At 42.0% G+C, this 17569-nt stretch overlaps 1 protein-coding gene across 2 annotated transcripts in view; it reads right to left on the reverse strand.

Annotated features, from left to right (window-relative positions):
* Positions 1–17569, reverse strand: part of LOC121924917 (transmembrane protein 150A-like) — a 48397-nt gene that overhangs the window by 15210 nt on the left and 15618 nt on the right. The window contains exon 1 of one of the 2 annotated variants that reach the window (XM_042456463.1): positions 2784–2872. The exons of the other annotated variant lie outside the window; for it this stretch is intronic. Coding sequence (XP_042312397.1) covers positions 2784–2854 — 71 coding nt within the window. The 5' untranslated portion in view covers positions 2855–2872. Of the gene's footprint in view, positions 1–2783; positions 2873–17569 lie in introns of those variants that run through there. 2 annotated transcript variants of the gene reach the window in all.

Below are 17569 nucleotides of genomic sequence, written 5' to 3' on the forward strand. Positions count from 1 at the left end.
AGATCTGATCCTAGCCAACAGTGATAATCTGGTTAATGGGCTGGAAGTGGTGGGATGCTTATATGGAAGTGAGTGTGTTCTCCTGGATTCTGTTATACAGCAGAGGACCAAAATAATTACCTCCCAGTTAGCCTGACATCAGTACCAGGTACAATTCTAGAACAGGTCATGAGACAATCTACACTTAGAAAAAAATGTTGTGATCACTAAAAGTCAGCACGAGTTTCTCAAGGTGAATATTTTCTAGAAATCAGAAAAGTGCTCTAACTGGTGATCTATTTACTATACTAAATGGAATGCAATCTACTGTCCCTTGAGCTTTTGATTTGCCAATGGTTTATTTAAAAACAAGTTTCCTGTTTTTTAATATTTCTGTTCCCAGAACATCTGATGATTCATAATATGTAATAAATACAACATATCAAACCAGAAAACTAGGGATAGGAACTTTTAAGATTCCAGGAACAGTTTTTGCCCACTGCCAGACCTCAGTGGAAAAAATAACAATTCATCATCCCCAAAGACCTTAGAAGAGAGGTGAAATGCCATTTAAAACATTATTTCAGCCCTGCACTTCTTCTTTTAGGTACAGGAAGTGACCTATTAAGAAGGCTGGGGATCAGAGGAGGCCCAGAATGATTTAGAAAAATAAAGAGTAAGTGTGAAGAAAGTTTTTTGGCGGAAATGTTCCAGAGATGGAAATGGCATTTTAGATTTTACCAAGAAAACTGCACTCAGAGAATTTCTTCTATAAGGAGAACCAGAAGAGTAGCCAAGAAAGGAAGTCCTTAAGGCCCTTCCAAAATGCAGGCAAAGAGCAAAACTGAATACATTGGCCTCAGAACCATACAGGGACCTTCTGCTTCTAGCAGTAACTTGTCTTTTTTAATAAATGGTGACTAAATGTCAGCATGGTTTGAGTACTGAACTATGACTCGGGAAACCAGGGTTTGAATTCCGGCTTGGCCATGGAAACCCACCAGGTGACTTAACGGAAGTCACACACTCTCAGCCTCATGTTAGAGTTTTTATGACTGTATAAGTGGTCATTATTGTATTGTATTTTATCGCTGTGCTGGCTGTGTGCCGTAATAAAGCAGTTTTCATGTTTGGGACTCTCAGCCTCAGAGGATGGTAATGGCAAACCCTCTCTGAAGAAACCCATCAAGAAAAAAACATGATGGGGTTGCCATAAGTCGGAAACAACTTGAAGGCACACAACAACAAAAGGGCCTGTTTTTTAAGACTAATCACAGAAGCTTGACACAATGTACAATATGAGAATAACACCACTTTGAGTTTCCAGATGCATGCACTCAAATATCTAAATATTAGTTTATGGCATCCACACAAAACAGGTGTGAGCAATTTCTGAGGTTTCAGTAGCCATTTTGCCCCCTGGAAAAATGTTGTGTAGTGAAAGTAACCTTATTATTTTCTGCACATCCAATCCATATAAAAAAATAAATATCTGTGTGGTTAATAACCCACACCAAGCGACCAAATGAATATTATTAACACAGTGAAAAAGTGAAGTTACTTGTTGTAAATTCCTGTCTTCAGTAAATCTTGGAGGCATCCCATGCTCTGTGAGTTACCTTTCTCCATTTGGTTCACAAATAAGGAACAATCAATTCAACAATTATCAGATAGAGACCAACCCTGCCTTTCCTAGGAGTTTATCATACGGGGGAAATCCCGTGCAAAAATGGAATTTAAAGCTGGAGAAAACCCGCAATAGCAGGTTGATTTTCACACACATTATTGTTATAGTTGTGTTAACCCGAACTAAAGTAGATTAAAGCCACTCCTTTTTACTTTCTGGATTTTTTGAAAGTAAAAAGGAGCAGCTTTTGTCTACTTTCCATTTGGGTTAACACCACTTTAACAACAAGGTTGTGTGAAAATCAACCAGCTTTTGCAGGTTTTTTCCGATTTAAACCCCCATTTCTGCACGGGATTTCTCCCATGTGATAAATTCCCTAGACTGGAAAAAGGGCAATCCCTCAGCTTTAGTCTCTGAATTTATACATCAGAACCAGACACTGACTCTTTAGTGCAACCACTGCAGCACCACTGAACAAAAAAACACCTAGAAACTCTTGGGATGGGAAAGCACCCAGTCTGCAGTTCTGAGAGTCAACTTGTTCAATGCTAACACTGACATGTGGCAAATTTTCTTTTACTTTTTGTTTCTCCTTATCTCATGTTTTTCTTTTTTCTTTTCTAACATCTATCCTGATTAGTGCGAGAGAGAGAGAGAGAGAGAGATGGGGAGAGGGAAAAGGTTTTTGTTTTTTTAGACTAACTACATGTTGTAGTTATGGGCAGTTAGACGAACTCCCAAAATTGCAGACTAGGTAGTCTCCCATTCCATAATTTTCTAGGTGTTTGTTCTGTGGTGTTGCAGTGGTTGCACTTCAACATTTTCTGTACCATCTAGCCTGATTCATGTTGGACTAGGACTTCAGGAGATGAGAGTTCAAATCCCTGCTCAGCCCCAGAATCCCACTGGATGACCATGGACAAGTCACACTCTCTCAAACTAAGAGCAAGGCAGGAGCAATCCTCCCCTGGAAAAAAATATTGCAATAAAACCCCTATTAAAGTGTTTGCTTAAGTCAGAATTGATTTGAAGGCACATAATAACAGGAAGCTTAATTAACAATTTAAAAAATACACATTTTTATCGTATTTTGATGGTCCAACAATTACCCAGTTCTGAATTTATCAAGTCAATTTTGACTTATGGTGACCCTATGAATGAGAAACTTCCAAGTTACCTAGCCATCAGCAGGATGATGACAGGTCCTGCAAACTCCGGACTGGGGCTTCCTGGGCTGCGTCTATCCATCTGCAATGCTGTCTTCTGCTTTTCCTACTGCCTTCCATCTTGCAAAGCATGGTTGTCTTTTCTAGGGAGTCATTCTCAAGAGTTTATCAGACAAGGGAAATTGGAAATATAATCCAATGGCAATCCGAATGCAATCATGGGATTTAACGTTATTGCGTGATAGACTACCACACGCAATTTTGGGCAATGGGAAGTCAGTCCGAACGCAATCATGAGGTTTCATGTTATTGCGTGATGGACTACCACAGGCAATTTTGGGCAATGACAAGCTATTTTTGGGCAATGGGAAGTCAGTTCGAAGGCAATTCGAATTCACATAAATTCGCTGCACTAGCGAATTCATGTGAATGCGTTCTGGCCCCACTCTCTTTTCATTCGAAATTAAGAGAAATTCCTCCTGTGTGATAAACTCCTCAGTTTAGTTATGTTGGCTTCCAGGAACCGTCCAGGCCTAATTTGCTCCAGGATCCATTCATTAGTCTTTTTAGCAGCTCACGGTATCTGGAGAACTCCCTAAGTCGTCTTCTCCAGCACTACATCTCAAATAAGTCGATTCTCTTCCTACCAATTTTCTTCACTATCCAGCTTTCACAATTGTACATAAAAATGGGAACTATGATGGGAGGGTCAATTCTAACTTTAATATTCAATGATATATCTTTACATTTCAGGATCTTGTCCAGTTCTTTCATAGTTGTCCTTCCAAGTCCCAGTTTTCTGATTTCCTGACCGCAGTCTCAATTTTGATTAATGACTGAGGTAAGTGTATAGGGAATCTTCCACTATCTCAACGTCTTCAGTGTCTACTTTAAAGAAAGTGATATGACAAGAATCCAGTAAAAGCTCACAAAAAAGAGAGAATGCAAAGAGTGGTCCCTATAGTCAAAAGTGGACATGCTACCTCCATTGTCCTCCTGGCTGAAACTGGGCTCCCAGATTTCTGGCCTTCCCACTCATTCTTTCTTTTCTCCTACAGCAGCCAGAAAGCTGAGCAAATTCTTCAAAAACTAAAACTGTGTAAAGTGAACCATGTTCATAACATGATTTTTCATAATCTTTCCCAACCTATTCTAGTCACAGAATTTAGGATTCCTTAGCCCAGAATTTGACATTTTTACCCCTTCAAGTCACAGTGTACACACACTGATGACTACATTATTTCATCTACAGTCCTTAATCTACTGATAGTATTGAAAGGAGTTGAAGAATAAAGCCTATTACTAGCCAGATTACAAGAACATGGATTAGTATAAATTAGGAAAAGGGCCTGCTAATTTGCCCAAGAGATAAGTGCGGTTGGGAAAGCAAGAATTTGAATCAGTTTAGAAATGTAAGGGTTAAAATCAGAATCTCTCCAACTCCAGCCTAACCTCTGCTTTGTTTACACTTGGAATTATTTAAAGACACTTCCTCCCCCCAAAAAACCACAGGCAACTTCCTTCCTTTTCAGTCCCCCCCACCCTTCCCCACAGTGGTCTTGGCCCAATTCAGTCCTATCGTTTTTCTGCTTGTGTACAGAAGCAGTTGGAAAAACTTGGTGAATTCTTTCAGATCAGTATAAAGTATTTTGTGACATGTATTTATATTCAGTTTGTTATTTAGAATCAAACATTTCCCAGATGGTAGAGCAGAAACCAACTTTTAAAGGCACTCCTTTTCTTGACTGCACCATTTGCTCTAAGGAGCAAGTACTGCCAACTCTCAGCCTCATCTTCCTGCACTCTGTTAACTCCTCTGGAAGAATTTCATCCTTGATTACATTGTCAAAACTGTGAGACATTTTCCTTTATGAAAACTAAGACAGAGCTGCTGTCAGAATTCTCAAACTCAAAGGAGGCCAACCTCAGCTTTTAACCCTCACTACCTCATAATTTATTTTTTAAAATGTGTTTTCTACATGATAAGAAAGGCATGTTCTGACTACATTTGACCTACAAATCTCGAGAGGAGTGCCTAATTTCCAAACATAATGTATGCAGGAGAACTGTCCAAGATAATCTTACTGCAGCCAAGTAGATGGGTAGGGTATCAGACATAAAGTCCAAATCACTTTGAAAATAAACAGGGAGAGGGAGCAGAAAAGGAGTTTTACTTGCTATCTTCTTTTGCTGGTCTGATGTATGCTTTAGCAAAAATGGCAGCTCTTTTGCAGTGTGTGGGATTTGCACTAGATAGAGCTCAGGGGTTATCTTCCAGGCTGAGAGCTATGTGATGTTAAGGCACAGTCCATATGTCCAGATGTGTGTTTCTTGTTTCCAATGTTCTTGGATCAGATGGCAGTAACCAATGTGCTATAGCACAGTCTTGTGATTTTCTAAACTGCTGGTTGTTCTAAAATCATCATCAAGATTGGAGATTCATAGTTGCTGAAAATTATGTATCGGTCAGTTGTTTTTTCATCCAACATCTTCGGAATTCAATAACATAAATTGTATTTCATGATTTGCAGGTGACATCCCCTTTGATACAGCAGCTGTAGCACTCTTTAACATAACTGAGTTAAAATTAATGCAAACAGACTTTAATTTTTCTGGACTCTGCCCAATTGCTGCATGACCAGAAGAAGGAGGAGCCAGCCCTTGATTTTTCTGGTTCTTTGCTTTTATTGTGCTATCTACATCAGGGTCTAACACCCCAATCCAATCCCCTGCAAAAATAATTTCCTTATAATCTAATTCTGCTACAGTACTTCCCTGTACAGTTTGTTAAAGAAGTTAGCTTTACTCTCAATAGGGACGGTAAATGAGAAATTATCTATAAGGCACATCAGGAATTTGTTGGACAGTCTATGCTTAGCAGAGTTAGTCTCCAGGCAGATATCAGGGTAACAGAAGTCCTCCATAACTACTAATTCTTGCATCTTTGAGACTTGTCAGATTTGTTTCTGAAAAAGTATTGTCTGGGGTTCGTGGCTTGTAGTAAACCTCTAGCACCATGTAGCATTTATTTATTTCTCAATACTCTCCACTGGTCCACTCTGTTCAGTCTCATGGATTGCTGTACAACTCAATTTGACTTTAACATACTGTATAATGCTACTCCCCCTTCATTTCTACCACACCTCTTTTCTTTGAATAGATTATATCATTCAATTGTAATATTCCAAGCATGTGAGTCATCCAATCAGGTCTCTATCATGCTATAAAAATATATTTACCTTCCTCCACAAGCTCATCTTGTTTGTTTCCCAAACTCTATGTGTTGGTGTATACACACTTGAAGCTTTGTTTGTTCTCATCTATTAATCGACTGTTAGTTTCTCTGTGGATCCCATTCTCTCCTTCAACTTCTCCTCTAGAATTTACATCAGTGTGTTTAGAGCATGCCTTTATACTGAAGTTTGAGTTATCATCACCAACCCCCCCCCCCAAATGAGTTGGTTTAAAATCCTCTTGATTGGACTTCCATGATACTATGAAAGACATTCTTCCCAGTCTTTGTGAGGTGCAGCCCATCTATACCTAGTAGTCATCACTTCTTTAACCAGCTTCAAAACGGAGTTGAAAACCATCCTGTTCAGAGTAGCCTTCCCAGGCATTGCATAATTGTCGCTTGCTATTTGGTGTTTTTTTGTTGTCTGTTTATCAAACCATTTCCTGTATTGCTATGTACTGTATATGCATTATCCTACTTGAGAATATGTATTTTCCCTGGAAGAAGATTAACCATCCATTAAGAAACCAAGCCCTCCCTCCAGACCATCTGCCTTGGTCCAGGCCTCGGAGGTAGAGAGGAACTGCTGGACCTCTTACCCTTTCCCTCCACCACTCCCTTCTCCTTCTGTGTCATGTCTTTTTAGATTGTAAGCCCGAGGGCAGGGAACCGTCTAACTAAAAAAGATTGTATGTACAGCGCTGTAAATTTACACAGCGCTTCCTAACTAAAGGTTAATAATAATAATAATAATAATAATAATAATAATAATAGTCCTCTCTTGAAAGACTCAATTGAATATAGCTGAAGAGATATCAAAAGAGATGTAGATCTGATCATTAGTGGCTGTAGGTCAGGCCAGGACTGAAAATCAGGTGAACTGTTACCCACTGCTAGCACCCCTGCACCCCCCTTTTTTCAACACTGAGTTGATATCAAAAGGGATATTTTAGGCATATAGCGAGAAGACTCCCCAATGCAGGAAACTAACCTGCCATATAAGGACCTCCGTGACCATGTAAGAGACCCAACGGCTCAGCATGGGAAAGCTCAAGAGCACATGATAGGATCAATCAATCAAGATCAGAATCTGCATAATCCCTTCACTTGATAGAGCGTGTAAACCTTGTGTTTGCAAACTGAGCAGGCACCCAAGATACCTCGTCCCTGGAGGCCGATCTCCATGTCCTGGAGACATTTGCACTAATTGTTCAATTTACAAGTTCCCTTCTCATTCTTCTGTCCTGGAAGCTTCAGTTTTAATCTCAAAATCTGCCCTGAATATGTCTTGCCCTAAATATGCCTGCCGAGGCACCTCCCATTTAGCCTCACTTGAATTCAGACGGCACTCCTGTCAGTTTCTCACTGACTCCTCAGCATTGCGGGCAGCTGCGAGCCATTTCACTTCACCACAATCCCCCAAGTGGAACCTTGCTGCCATCTTTTTATCATCTTATGTGTGTGTGTGTAAGCATGCTTTTGTGCGAGTGGTGTTCCCTTTTATGATTAAAACTACATTGGAGCTTGCATTTTGACAGTTCTTTTCTGTTGCTTGAGTTGCCCATGCCTTTCAGCTGCTGTAACTGAGCTAATAAAAACTCCCTTATTAAAATACTGATTATGGATGCCCTCTTGGAAGCCTGGCATTTGGGGTAAAAAACCTCTCCCTCTTTCAGCTTCCTCCGCTCTAACCCTGCCCTTTACTTACGATAAAAGCATTTTTGTCAGACCCTCTCTCAGTGCCCCATCCTTGCAGTATCTTTGGGGCTTTCTTTTGGGTTTTTGTACTGATCTAAACGCTCAAAGGAAACATTTTCTTTTTTACGTTGAGAACAACGTGGCCTGCAAAAGGCTGAAGCCTTTCAGTAAAAACATTTTAAAGGCTATAGCACAACTTGATGATCATGGTACAGTAAAGCTAAGAAAGGAAAGTGAGCAAGAAAATAAACTGAAATGCTACATTACAGATGGAATGATTTAAAAATTCAAAGAAAGCCCACAGACCTGACCGTTCGGCAACGATCTTAGACAGGGCTGTCAACAACTGTGGACTCTTCAAGGGTCTCTGATACGAGTTGCACCATAAGTTAACACGTCAAACTTGGCACAATAACAAACTCAGTTTCTGCAAAATGTGATCCAGATTTACTCTTTGACAAAGTATGCTTTTCTACAGCCACCTTTTCTGCTGGTAAACGTCTCACATTGCTGATAAACAGGAGTTATAAACTTTGCAGTGACCTTCCTAATTGCTGAACAAAAGCTCATTCAGTTCTGCTTTCATTAGCCATTTGTGTAAATTGTATCCAGTTTAGGACTCCAGTCCATGACACAACCAATATTTAATTACAGCCATTTGGGGCAATTAAAGAACTAATACCGGTCAATTCATGAGGCGAAAGTAGCGTCCAGTCGGGCCCATCTCTTATTTACACGATTTTTTCATCACACGGATTCATTACGCAATACAGTTTGGAAAATTTCAAACACAGTATTACATTCCAAATATCAAACCTTGATTTCCATTTTTCATAAGGGACACCATTTTGTCTATGTCCTTATATTTAATGGGACTTAAGCATCCAAGGACTTTATTATTCCATGGGGATCTTGGAACCAAACACCCAGTGTATACAACAAGGGTCTTACTATGTAATGTGTGATGGTGAGAAGTTGAGCATATATAGTCCACAGTAATATGAGAAAAAGGGAAGACTGAGGAGATCTGGCTGAAGTTGCGGCTATACTTATTTAGTTCACCGGAACCTCATATCAAGGGGATATACTTCTCTGTCGTGGCTACTCCCTTTCCCTACTTCCATCTCATTCTGATTCATTAATATTTGTGTGGCCTGCCACTAACTGCTTCCTTGTGTTGGACAGTTTCTGAACCGTCCTCAGCATTTTGATGTTAACCCCAAGTATCTTATCGTACACAAAAAACAACCAAGAATGTGATTACAGGCCAAAGAGGTGGCTCAAGGGGGGTTTTGGGGGGGTGGAAGAGTGTCTACGCACCAGGACCTTAAGGCTGGGGTGCCTGGCTTGTATGATAGTGCACCAGGACCTAATTTTTTTCGGGATCAAAGGCACACCGAAGAGCAGAGATAGTCTGGTTATGTGGTGACCTGACAACCAATGTGGTGCGCTCTCTCTCCACATAACCAACCAGCCCACACCCCTCAAGACTGCAGTTTAACGCGCCCTCGCTGCTCTGGCCCCTAAACCCCCCCCCATCCCCCCAACCCCAATCTTCGTAACCCCCAAACCCGCGCCCTCCGCCCACAAAGTGACACCCCCCCCCCCCCCGCTGCAACCCCACGACCCTTTTTCCTCTTATATGTACTTTTCTGCCTTCACTTTATCTTACCTGAACATGGCAACCGAGGCGGTACACAGGTCTGCACCCCGTTCGTGGAAGATAGAGTCTAGACAGCAAGGAAAAAGAATTCTAGCACCTGCCTCAGCGCAGTCGGCCATCTTACACGGCTTTCCGTACGCTCGGGAACACCAAACAAAATTCAAAAACCGCAGCCCCAATCCCTTAACAGCGCCACCCCAACCGGCCCGCTCCGTCCGTTGAGGGGAAATCTCAAATATTTACAACAAAATCAAAACTAAACGCATCTGAAATAATGAAAATTGAAGCGACCAGGACTTAATTATAAACTGTGGGCAATCGGTGGATTGGCTGCCGCAGTGTATCACATCACCCGCACAATGAATTCTGATCAGGAGATGAAGACAGGTAAAAGAACCCCGGATCAACCAGGGATGCCATTACACACCATAAGCTGATGGAACACGACCCCCCCCCCCCTGCACTGCTCGATATATTTTGCCCCCCCCCGCCAATATTTCAATTTCAAAATAAGTAGTTTAGTATCTTTTTCAAACTACACGGGCAACTTCCCGAAACTCTGGGGAGGAGCATTGCCCACAAATTGAAATCCACTGTAGGGTGCTATATCCTATTCCCTGCGGACTTCAGGGCCAGAAACTGCGATTGGGGTGGAACCTGGTGACACCTGACATATAGTGCAGTGCTTCTCAACTGTGGGTCGCGGGACCCTTTTGGGGGGAGCGACTCTTTCACAGGGTTGGGTTGCCTAACAACGCAGGGCTGGCGCCAAAAATCATATAACTCTAGTTGCAGCAGTTCTAAACTGTGGGTTGCGACTCTTTGCAGTTTTCACCTGTGGGCCCCGGTTCTTCAACCTGTGGGGTGCGGCATTAGGAAGATTGAGGAGACCACTGCATTATTATTATTATTATTATTAATATTAATATTAATATAGTGCTGTTAGATTGCACAGTTACAGGGGCTGCAGCCCAATCAAGTGTATGTGTGTGTGTGGGGGGGGGGGGGGGGGGGGCGAACTGTTTCCATTTTATTTCTTTTGTGCTTTTTCTTCATGTTCTGCACTGCCGCCATCGGGCTTATGCAACAAGGAGGGCACCTTGAGATTAATGATGGTTGTCCACCTCGTTACCTTGTTCCTAACTCTACAGTGGCACCAGCTCTCTCCCCAAGAACCCCAACTTATCCAGTCACCAGCAAGACGGTTGCATGAGGTTTGCCTTCTTTGCTCAGCGACCTGGGGGAGGAAAAGCATAATAATCCTTGAGGGTTCAGGTCCAGTGCTTTTGGACCTGGCAACCATACGGGGGATTTATCGCCTTTACACCAAAAATGGGCCAATGATCCCCTTTTTGTCCAGAACATTGAAGACTACCAACTTGATTTAAAAACAACAAAGACAACTCCAACCGAGAATCTCTGAAAAATGAAAAATCCCCCCTTGTATGAGTAGATGACGACTACAACCAAACTTTTCGTACTTGTCGTAGATAATCTTACCACAGCATTGCACAGCATTGTCATCCTTTTTCATGGCTGGATTATTCTTTGTTACGATAACAGCATGTGCCATTGGCCACCCCGCCCAAACTCTAATTTGAAAGAGCCTTAATAAAAAGTGAAAACTCCCTATTTAGTATAGCTCGAGTCTAAATAATCTTCCTGTTTATTTTTTAACCTCTCGTCCCCACACCCTACCATAACCTTTATTAGGCATCTCAAATAAACGACACCATCATACAGTTAAATTTAAATAAAATCACTAAATAAAATACTTTAATAAATTCTGTCGCTTGTAACATGTCATCTATGGATACAGTTGTTCAATTTATGCCAGATTTTTTGTTGCCTCCATTGAACACTTTGCCCTCACTCGTGAATCTGTCATTGCAATCCTCACTAAAGCACTAAAGGTTATTATCCTTACACAGTAGTTCATTTCCATTAGGTTTCTTTCTCAAATTCTTCTCTGTTTTTGATATCTGGGCAAACGCAAACCAATCTGTTGGAGGGTATCCTGGAACTGCCTCCCATACTAAAAGACGATAACAAAAGGAATTTTCCTTATTCCTAGTAACACAGACGGAGGCTATCAGCCTTTCAAAAAGGGGAACGGTTTCCTCGCAGCCTGAAGGGACACGATTTGAACGTGTTGACAACAAACAACCTTTGGTATCTCCCCACAACAGGGGGGAATGCCAACTACAAAACCGGGGGCATACTCTTGGGCGAGGTAGAATAATTCTATGTTCCACTCAGAAAACCTCCTTAATTTCTTGACGCAACCTCGTGCTCCTGTCAAAAGGAGGGTAAGCGTCCAGATTTAAACCCTTTAATTGATTGTCTTCAAAGGCTCGACCATAGTATAAAATTATCAGAAAGAGAACCAAATTAAAACAGATCTATTTGCGTTATACTGATTTTAAGCCACTATTTATTGCCCTAACCAGGCCGTGGTCTTCAAGTGTAACCAAAACCCCCGCTCGTTCATTATAGCGTTAAATAATGAACGCATGGCGGAATAGATAACAATTTTTTCTGCAAACCGCCAGATGGTCATATTTTCAACCCTCTTTGTTTGAACGTGTTTACCCCATACAGAGTACTATCTTCTTCGTCAATGTATTTGAGGTTTCATTTTGGTTTTAGATTTTCAAGGCCTGCAAGGACATCTTCGATTTCCCTTCTTATGTAAAAAGGATTTGCCCCCCAAATTGGCCTCAATCTCTTGTCTTCTCTTTTCCCAGAATGTATAACCCTTTTCTCCCTCTTCCTATGCTTTACCCCCACCACGACGTTGCTAATGGACTGAATCCAAAACTATGCTATCCCATTTTTACTGTCTTACGATTATTTTAATGATTACATTTTTTGTTTTGTATGTGAATCCGCTTTAATGACACAAACCTCTAAGACATCCTTCGATTTAGTTAAATTTTAACTATCCTCGTTTTCCGCTGTGCACACTTAAATCAATAATTTAAAATTCTATTCCACGAGGCCTCTTTAAGCCACTGCTGCCCCACGCCGACCACCAATAATCCCGTTGTCCTCTACCTTGCCACCGCATATGCTCACACACAAAATGTATTCTGGGTTTTCTTGATTTTATATCTTGAATATACTAGTGAGTTCTGTTTTTCTTCATCTGCCTGGTGCCTCAAACCGATGATGCTATTTGAAATTTGCAGATCTGTAACTAAATATAATTAATAAATCGATCTGTGCGCTGGACCACGCCTTGCCTTTTTAAAACCAATTTCCTGAATAGATTGCGGGTCACGTCTTATACCTTATGACACCTTTTCAGTAAATTTTACTTTCTTTCCTACCAGCGATTGTTCTTTGTGTTTTTGTATGGATTTGATCACATAAACACAAAGATTGTCATTGAATCTTACCCTTACGTAAAACTCTCCCAGTTCTATTTCTTCTCCTCTTCCCTCTCACCTTTCCCTTTCTTCCCCCTCTTCCACTTCTAAGTGTTAGTGTTCGTGACTATCATCGACTCCCCTTATAATGCCGCTTTTACAAGAAACCTCCCTTCACGCATGCTATTACCTAAATTTCCCTTTAGACGGCGAAATAAATATATTCTATAATACAAAATGAAATACGCCACCACCTGACATACTGGATCCAGTGGTAGACAATAACTCTTCTGTTTATATCTTTTCAATTGCCAGACCTAGACTCTTCTCCTTAGAATTGGTTACTTAAAAGCCAAACTGAGCTATTGATGAAATTGAACACACCCAGACCAGAAAAAACCCAGCCACCACACCACATTCCCAACCATCATCAACACAAGCCACATTAAAAGAATAGATCTTATCCAGTTGTGGACTGGACAAGCCTTGTGATTTTTTTGTTTATCTGAGCGCAATTGGCATATCTGTGGGAGTGAACAGACAAAGGTGATTACATTTACCACATCCTTAAATACTCGACGACTTACTAACCCTACCTTTCTTTGCAATCCATATAACTCTCAGACTCCACACCCTAAGCCTCCACTTAACACACCATATACAGCCCCAGATAATGACATGGGACTAAAAACTGGTTAATAACTCCCACCCACCTGGCCATTCAGGCTGACCGCTTACTGCAGATCAGTTCATTTTTCTCAGATCCAGTTCTCGCATGGGCCAAAAGCCTAAAACATCGTCCCACCCCAGAGCACGCATAGATGGTCGTGGTTCAGTGTTGGCACTATGGCTCCTGGAGCTGGGATCCGATCCCTGGTCATCCATTGGAAACCCACTCGGCTGACCATTGGTGCAAGTCTCACACACCCCACACCTCAGCCCCAGAACTTCATGAGAGGTTTGCCTTACAGGTTGCTATATAACGTAGGAAACAACTCTGAAAGGCACACACAACAAACAAAAAACCAGGGGCAAACGTAATAATTGGCAAAGGAAAACACGCGCACTGCAAAACTGTAGGACATTACCAAATAAAAGCTACACAACCACAATACTATACAATTATTATTATTATTATTATTATTCTTATTAATCTATATTCATTATTATCCATCCTTATTATTGAAGCGCCGTAAGTTTACACAGCGCTCGTACATGCAATCTTTTTAGTTAGACGGTTCCCTGCCCTGGGCTTACCAATCTAAGAAGACATGACACCAGCAAGAGCGAAAGAAGGCGTGGTGGAGGGAGAGTGGGTAAGAGGTCCCAGCAGTTCCCTCTACCTCCGAGGCCATGGACAAACAAGGCACGATGGACTGGAGGGAGGACCTTGGCTTCATAATGGAAGGTATAATCTTCATCCAGGGAAAACAACCATACTCTCAAGTCAGGATCAATACATCTAACACATACACTAGCCAATACAGGGATTTGGTTCGAATAAACAGGCAACAAACAGATGCATCAGATAGTATGCATGCCTCTTAGTCATGTTCAACAATGGAGGCCATTTTGGAACTCTTCTCCTGGCATGGAAGGATGGAAATGACAGGATGGTGTCCTGAAGACCAGCGAGGACTTCTGGTCACCCTTATGTTGTCGTTTAGGCACCTCCCCCCCCTACAACTCCCTCTAGAGGTTCCTGACTTTTAACAAACACCCAAACCCTCTCTGGGATTTGGTCACGTTTAACGAGACCCCTCCCACAGCCGTCTTTATCCAACTCCTTACACTTATGGTGTTATATCAGACGAGGCTCTTAAAGAGTGGTACTATTCCAGTGATGACTCCTCTAGCTTGCCTCCTGTTGCATGCTGGGATTGGCCAGTTTTTAAGGAGGCGTGGTATTCAGACTTCTCAGGCAGAGAAGTTCAGCTCCTTAAACAAACTTGCCAATCCCAGCATGCAACACGGAGGCTCCTTAGACGGAACGTCACACTGGAATAGTACCTCTTAAGCAGCATCAGTGTTGTGATAAAACATCATTGAACATGCCATTGCATGCTCACTTTCTCTTTCCTGTTGCAAGTGCACATGGGATATGGAGACACACCATGTTGTTCTATGCGTTTCTATGGTACAAAGTGTGCCAATGAGATGTTTTCCATGTTATTTGCCAGCCTTCCTCCCCAACCCAGGGCCCTCTCCGTTTCTCTGTTAACATGCTCACACTTGGGGGCAAGGTTATAGGCATGATCTTACACAAACTGTGCCTCAGTTCCCCTTTCTATGGAGATTGTGGCTACTTTGGCTGGTGGTTCCAAAAATCTACTTTTCCATTCTTGGGCTGCTAAGATTACTCATCTCATCCTATTCCACCTGTACCACTTGGCTTTTAAAGGCCACAATCTTAAATTTGATTTGCAACCCTTCTCACATTTCTTGGTATTTTGACTGATTACTTACAATTGTTCGCTTTGCTCTTTGTCACTTCATTCTGAAGATACCTGTAGCATGCTTGCCTCTTTATTAACCCTCATTTCTTGCACATGGTGCAGATCTAAATATTGTGCCAACAATAAAAATAAAAAGGGGTGCCTTTGGCGTTGCCTGATGTTCGCCAGGGAATTCTGCCAGAGCCAGATTGCCAGCACCCGATGCTGGTGAAACATCAGGACTACACTCTTCTAGAACATAGCCACATAGCCCGAAAAACCACCCAAAACTCTGAAATGAGTTGCTATCTGGTGACAAATTGGAGTACACTGAAGCATTGGATAGTCCCTTAAAGTTGACAAAAAACAGAGAATTCATCACAACCACTGGCTTGCCTGACAGTGTTGTTAAGAGAGTGCAAAACATTGGGCTACATAAATGTAGGGCTATATTAAATTACGGTAAGCTAATGACATCCTTCAGCCCATCATTATCCCTTCCAGGCCACTCTCTACCGGAGTGCATGTGATGGAGAGTTTAAAAAATATGCACCTCTATTAGTGCCAATAGAAGCGTTTCAAATTTAATTGCAAGAGGGATCACACTATGAGAAGAGTGGAGGGGAGGGTGTGCAGTTGTCAGGGCATCAAAGCAATAGGAGGGGTTAAAATTAACCTACTTCTTCCAAACCACACCATAGGGCAGAAACAGACTGACAGAATATCCATCTCTTAAACAGCTTTTAACTGCCCTGCTAGGACATTGCTAGGAATGTGGGAAACTGTAGTTTTTTAAGACATTAGCCTTCCCGTTAGGAGGCTCTGTGTGCCACAACAAACTACAGTTCCCAAAATCCGTTCGCACTGAGCCCGGACAGTTAAAGCGGTTTCAAACTGATTATTTCTCAGTCTGTTTCAGCCCTTAGATAAGGCTTTTAACTCTCAGTGCAGTGGGAAGGGAACAATTTGGAAAAGTACAGTGGGCCCTCCACATTTGCTGGAGTTAGGGGCACATGGCCCCATGAGATGGGGAAAACAGCAAATAAAAAACCCAAACACACCTCTCCAGGGATCTGGGTTCCTCCAGCAACAACATTCTGCTGGAAGTTGACCACAGAATTGCACTTGAGGACCTACAAATGCCTAGAACAGGGGTAGGCAACCTTTTTGAGCCGGGGGCCGGGTTGCTGTCCCTCAGACAACTGGGGGGGCCAAAGCCCAAAAATAAATAATTAAATAATTTTTTAAAAATCTAAATACATAAATAAACTGGGACAAATGTAGGACAACATTTTCAATTGGTGGACACTTTTTTAAAAAGTGGAGGACACAGGAAAAAAATTTGCTGATTTTTTAAAAAATGTTAATATAAATGCATGTTTCTGAGGCATCTATAGACAATTGACCCCCTTGCCCCTGCGCACGAGAGGCCAAAGGCCCCGGCGGCAATCGGCGGCAGAACCGGGCTGGGGCCGGTCCCAAGGCCTTGCCGGGCCGCATCCGGCCCGCGGGCCGCAGGTTGCCTACCCCTGGCCTAGAACATTGTTCTCATGAGGAATTTCTAGGTCCTCCAGCATGACCTCTGACAGGCCTTGACCACAGAATTGTGCTGGAGGACCTAGAAATTCCTAGAGAGAACAAATTAACCACATCCGTGAATAATCAAATCCGCCAAAAGTCAAAACTGCAGATGTGGAGGGATGACTGCATTGCTATCTTCTAGATTTTTTTTAATCTGCCTTTTATTCAAGTGAATGCTCAATGGTTTGGAAAAGGAATCAGAACTGACAGGGGTGTTCTGCCACAGAGAACATATTCCCTTTGGTTGTTTTCTCAAGTGACAGCTACAGAAAACAGAGTTAAACCAGATCAGATATCAGATGCCCTGCAAAGGGACTTGAAGATCTTTGAACCTGGTTATATAAACAAACCCAGTAATGTCTGTGTAATGCTGGAATCCAGTGTGCATTCCCCCTGAAATGGTCAACATGTTTGGTTCCTCGCTGTATAACTCCCTTTAGCAGAATCAAGGAGAGAACAGCAACCCGTGCAAAGATCACCCCTGCTAAATTGGGGACATGACTATCCTTTCCACTCAATTAAACAATATGAATTAGCATAATATCCATCAGTCCACTCATGATTTTCAGAAATCCCTGTCTTATTGCCTTGATGGAACAGTGAATAAAAATTAACTCATACCTCATTTGCTATCCCTGCTCAGGGTGCAGTTGGGTATATGTAATTTGAAGTTGAACAACGCGCCTGCTGAAGAAGCACACTCCCTGTGTTTCATCTGGATTCAGCTCAGAAGAAACCAATTGGGTTCATACAGAAGGAGAAGCTGGCCATGCACCAGCTCCTGCATGACAGCATTAAACCACTTCCTCCCCAA

This window comes from Sceloporus undulatus, chromosome 3 (genome assembly GCF_019175285.1).
Source record: "Sceloporus undulatus isolate JIND9_A2432 ecotype Alabama chromosome 3, SceUnd_v1.1, whole genome shotgun sequence".
Classification (NCBI taxonomy): Eukaryota; Metazoa; Chordata; class Lepidosauria; order Squamata; family Phrynosomatidae; genus Sceloporus; species Sceloporus undulatus.